This window comes from Sitodiplosis mosellana, unplaced genomic scaffold (genome assembly GCF_009176505.1).
Source record: "Sitodiplosis mosellana isolate CC-2019 unplaced genomic scaffold, AAFC_SMos_1.0 Smas_scaffold_6181, whole genome shotgun sequence".
Lineage (NCBI taxonomy): Eukaryota > Metazoa > Arthropoda > Insecta > Diptera > Cecidomyiidae > Sitodiplosis > Sitodiplosis mosellana.
This window is the reverse complement of record NW_022601422.1, coordinates 3,907,734-3,913,404: the sequence shown is the minus strand read 5'-3', so window position 1 is coordinate 3,913,404 and position 5,671 is coordinate 3,907,734. Positions and strand designations below refer to the sequence as shown.

Here is a 5,671-nt window from a genome sequence, read left to right as displayed (position 1 = left end):
GTATTGGTTTGCTTGCAATCCGAGATCGTCTCACAGTAAACATCGACGAATGACGTAAATTGTTTTTTTTTGCTCTTGTCGACGTTGGTTTTTAATTTTTAAAGCCAAAACACACTAAACCAAAGAATTCATGTGATTTTTGCGTTGTTTGTATTCACGACTTGGCGCCGCCAACAAAATTTTCTAATTGCCTTTATTTCATTCTAAATGTGATTTGAAATGTCCGTATTTTCTGTGGCGTATTTAATAATTGTCATCTCTTTTATTCCTTGCCATCAATCAGTTTGAAGAGAACCGGCGCCGAGGTTGAGATCAAATGAAATGTCTGCCACATTATTGCGATTCAGTTTTTGTGCGAAGAATTTGTCGAAATGGAATTTGGTTGCGACCCAGATAAATCGAACATTTGCATCACGATCCGGCAATTTATCGGCTGATGCAACAGCCGCTGCAGCTACATCACGCAAAATCGAACTGAAAGAACCCATTGGCAGCGATAAACTACAGAATCTCTTTGACAACGAAGTGAAAAATGGTGATATCGTTCCGGTTTTTAAACGTGCACTTCTTTATGGTAACAAAATCGCTGTCAAAGATCCAACCGGCGAATATTCATATCGACAAATCCTTGAAGCCGCTCGCAAATTATCCATTGAACTATCGGCACATAGTAACGGTAAGTGGGCTCTTGACATTGATATGGTGTGAAATATTGGAGTGTGATCAGTGATATCTCGATAAAAACAGCAATTTTCGGGGTTTTTTTCTTCTGAAAAAATACTTTCTGATACTCAGTGTTTTCACATTCGTATTAACAAAAATGACGCAAAACTCAAACAAAACAAAAACTGTGTGTATATTTTTTTCAGTGTCAGCAAACGAAACCAAAGTAGCCTTTCTCTGTTCGAATTCAGCGGTATACTCGGTGGTGCAATGGGCTTGCTGGATTTCAGGTCAAACCGGTGAGCATCTCCTGATCAATTGAACGAAGAGCCAATTATTTTCGGAATATTCCTCTTCTTCTTATTGTTATTTGTATTGTGAAATTCATATTTATTCCATATGACGCAATTGCGTTCCAACAATGTATTTCGCAATAAGAAGAAGAGTAAAGTCCCGAAAATACCAGTTCTTCAATTGAATGATGAATAATTGCAATTATTAATCTAATCTTCAAATTGGTCTTTAAAAATAAAAGCGGTGCCATTGAGTTCACGTCATCCGCCGGAGTTGTTGAAGTATTATGTTGGTGATTCTGATGCGCAAATCATCGTAACAACACCAGAGTATCAAGCAAAATTGAGGCCCGTTGCTGAGGCATTGGGTCGCAAAGTCATTTGTCTGGATCACAGTTGCATTCCAAGCGAAGCCGATTTCAATCCAACCGAAGAATACAATGTAATCGATATCAACAATCAATTTTCCACCGGTCAATTTTATCGCAATTCCAACGCATTGATTCTCTACACATCTGGTTCGACCGGATTGCCAAAGGGAACCGTCATTTCACACAAGAATATCCAATCACAAACGCTAACACTGACCAATGTGTGGCGAATCAATGCTCAAGATAACATATTACATGTGTTGCCATTGAATCATGTGCACGGATGTGTAAATGCGCTGCTGTGCCCTCTGAGCGTTGGTGCCAAGGTGATAATGCATCAGCAATTCGATCCGACAGCCGTATGGAGTAAATTGTTGAACATAAACACACCGACCAAAAATCGAATCAACGTATTTATGGCCGTTCCAACGATTTACAGCCTCTTGATCGCCGAGTATGAAAAGGCATTCGGCAAAAATGATCGAATGGTCGAGTACATTCGTGAATTGTGCGAAAAGAAAATCCGACTAATGATTTCTGGATCGGCGCCATTGCCAACCAACGTATTCACTACGTGGCAACGAATAACCGGCCACAAATTGCTTGAGCGATACGGAATGACGGAAATCGGAATGATTCTCTCGAATCCATACTACATTGATGCAAACAGAGATCGAATCCCTGGCTCAGTAGGGAGTGTTCTTCCCGACACCACCGTCAGATTGGTGAACGACAAGCGTATCATATGCGAGGTGAAAGGTGAATACGGTAAAGGACTATGGGCACCACCAGCCACAACACAAACAAATTTCAAATTCACAGCACCAAAACCAGCGACGATCGAAGGCAGCGCAAACAAAGCCACCGAAACGAACAATATGATTGGTGAGGTGTATGTGAAAGGGCCATCAGTATTTGTAGAGTACTATAAAAAACCGGACGAAACAAAGAATGCATTCGAAGATGGTTGGTTTAAAACGGGCGATGTGGCCAAATATGAAAATGGCATTTTCAAAATTCTCGGACGATCAAATGTAGACATTATCAAAACTGGTGCGTACAAAGTGTCAGCATTGGAAATTGAAACACACCTATTGGAGCATCCATCGATAGCTGATGTTTGCGTTGTTGGTGTGCCGGATCCAACGTGGGGCCAAAAAATTGCCGCTCTCATTGTTTGCAAAGAGAATTCAAACGAAAATGCTGACGCATTGACGCTACCAAAATTGCGCGCTTGGTGCGAAGAACGAATTGCCTCCTATCAAATACCGTCAATCATTAAGCTAATGGACGAAATACCACGGAATGCTATGGGCAAAACCAACAAAAAAGAGATCGTCCGTGATTATTTCGCCGAAAAGGATCGAGCATAACACTGTTTTGATTTTTGATTTGTGGGTTTTTTTTTTCTTCTTGGAATTCAACAGATTTTCCTTTTTCTTTTTTCGTATGGAATGGAAACAACGTGAGCACACACTTTCTTTTTGGGAGCAACCAATTCAACATTGCTTATTCGTATGCGTGATACGGAATTATCGATTCGGCAATAAAATAAAAATACAAAAGCAGAAACCGAATCGCATAATTTATACGAAACACATTTTATTCGAATATTTCATTATTACTAAAACATATATAAGATTCATTGATATTTCAAGTTTCTCATCATTATATGCGCATCTATTATCGAAAAAATAAAATATGAAAAACAAAAATAAATAAATATGTACATTGAAACGAAAACTACGGTTTTTTGTACGATTTTGGCCTCGATCGAACGAGCGTAGGGAAAATTAATAGAGAAACAGGTAGGGAAAACAAAGCGCCATCAAAATGCGGTGAAATTATGTGTGAAAATGCAATTTAGGCATTTTGGCGCCAACTTGTGGCTGTAGCGAATGTTTTTACTTTTTTTTCTTTCGAAAAGGTGCACGTATGCCGAATGGCGTTGGATTTTCCAACCGGGCCTGCTGTTGCTGCCACCGCTGCTGCTGCCATTCGGTATAATGCGACCGATTCGATTTTCATTCGATAAAAATCGCATTCGTCAGCTCTATTTTTATCATCGCGACGGCAAATGACGATTAGCATTTCTATTTTCCGTTGCTATTCTTGGTGGCCTGCTTTGAATTGGATCAGCCAGAAAAACATAATAAACGAAAAAAAAAATAGAATTCAAGTCTATGAATTATGGATTTGGTTTCGATTGTTTTTACCAATCCAGTTGCATTTATCGGAATTTTTCTTGGAGTCTCCATCACCTCCACATACACAGATATTCATTTCAGAACAGATACACGAAAAAGGTCAACAGCTACAATGTTAAAATATGCAAGCATCAGCTGTAGATTTTCCACTACAACAAACGCATTTCGCTCTTTGCCAAGTGGCCTCCGAAGGAGTGCTCAAGCTCTTCACTGCCAACACAACCGAGAGAATGAAAGTAGAAGCGAGAGAGCAAGCGAGAGAGAGAGAGAGAGAGAGAGAGCAGGGAAAAACGATAGTGGAGGACGAAGAAGAAAAAGAAATGAAACGGTTGCCCAGTTGAATGGGTTTTATTGTGTGTTCCGACAAGTGCAGAAATCTACAACACGAAAATCGTACAAATAGAACCGTAATGTAGCCAATACACAAGACAGAAGAAAACGATGAAAAAGAAGTAGGAACAAAAACCACACAGTTCCAAATGATTTTCACAATACACACATGCATCGCTATGCTAAACGACACAATACATGAATGAATGTTGCGCGCGCGCAAGCCACACCGTGATACACACAAAGCTCGGTATATTCATTCGGCTGGCAGCGCGAAAACGGGACGACCGACAAAAATGAAGAAATTGAAGGAAAAATCTATGCCAAGATTTTGGCATCTAGAGGCTCGCTGCCACATATCCACGGCAGAACAACAGTGTAAATCAAATCGCTGAAAAAGATCTTTAAGTCAGCAAACATTTTAGCACAATGTCAAACGATAATACGGATACACTTTTTTATGCCATGACTTTTTTGTTATCGATATTTTTCTCAATTTGGCCATGTTAACGCATTTTCAGCTAACAATTTGCTAGCACACACATTCTGCGAATTTTCCTGCTTTAAAGTGTATCTTATTTCAGCTGTCGTTTTTTTCCTCTTCATACACACAAAGACAAATCCGTCCAAGTTCAGCATTTACAATGAAAAAAAAAGAAGCATTGGTATGAAATCGGAACTCAGAGCACGCAAACACATGCGATAAAAAAAAAACAACACCGTGCCCATATTCATCAACGAAAGTGATGTAGCACCACACATTGAAGCACACTTTACACACACGAATACGCCACATTTCGTGGTGTCTGACAGCAGCACTGCTGTGGTATGGCGCGAGTGTGTGTGAGTGCCTACAATTGCTCATACTTTTTCATTTTCAAGGTTTTCCTTTACTTTGGAAAAGCGAAAGAATTTTGTGTGAGGTACTTTTTTTTCATTCGTTCGTTCGTTCATTCTGTGGAAAAACGATGCCTGAGCTGCCCGAAATGAGCAATATCGAAATCCATTCGAACAGGAGGATTTTTGGTGAAAACTGTCAATTCAAACAGCATTGGAATGGGGTTTTCTCGCGCTTTTGATGTCATGAATAAGTTATTTTTTACCGCACCCCGATATTTTGAAAATCTTCATTTTTTTATCATTCCACGTAGAAGTCAATTTTCAAGCGAAATTCCAATATGATTCTGCGAAGAATCTCTCTCTCTCTCTCTCTCTCTCTTTCTCTCTCAAACTCTACGTTTTCTTCTTTCTCTCATTTGTATTCTCTGTTGGTCCCTTGTTGAATTTTTTTTTCATTCGTTCTCTGTGTTGTGTTTTTTTTTTTCGTTGGCCCAGCTTAAGTTTTTACTATACTCCACAGAATATGAGAAACATGAATCAATGTTTCGTTGTGTACGGCTGGCTATACGGTGTCATACCGTTGCATGTGTACTTGCCAGTGCTGGTGCTACAGTGCTGAAATGGGTTTTGATGAGTGTTGCCCTCTCACTCACTCTCACTCTGTCGTTCTCCACACATGCTGAACACGCACATACAAACACACACAGCTAGATCGAGTGAGAAAGCGAGCACGAGTGTGTGTTCCGTGTGTACGTGTATATGTATGGTTGAAAGTATCGAGAGTGCCATTTAGGTATCGGTCGTATGGTCGACGACAACATGTGTGCGAATGAATGTATATATATGTGTGTGTGTGTGTGTGGTGGGCTTTCACGAAAGAGACATGGGCAACGCGCGAACACATGTACGACACGCACACACCCAAACAGGGGCTCCGTATAATCAAATGGTGGCGAAAAATCGTATT

The 5,671-nt window shown here is 40.1% G+C and overlaps 1 protein-coding gene across 3 annotated transcripts; it reads left to right on the top strand.

Moving 5' to 3' along the window:
* LOC129576160 (malonate--CoA ligase ACSF3, mitochondrial) lies at positions 1-3,070 on the top strand. 3 transcript variants are annotated; one of them, XM_055460812.1, is made up of 4 exons: positions 1-54; positions 284-676; positions 870-962; positions 1,199-3,070. In XM_055460812.1, the coding sequence occupies exons 2-4, from the start codon at positions 322-324 to the stop codon at positions 2,698-2,700; spliced, it is 1,950 nt and encodes a 649-aa protein (XP_055316787.1). In that variant the 5' UTR covers positions 1-54; positions 284-321; the 3' UTR covers positions 2,701-3,070. The 3 variants fall into 3 exon arrangements, with proteins under 3 accessions (XP_055316787.1, XP_055316785.1, XP_055316786.1); XM_055460811.1 differs by having other exon boundaries at positions 31-209; XM_055460810.1 differs by having other exon boundaries at positions 1-676.
* Positions 3,071-5,671: the final 2,601 nt, after the last annotated feature.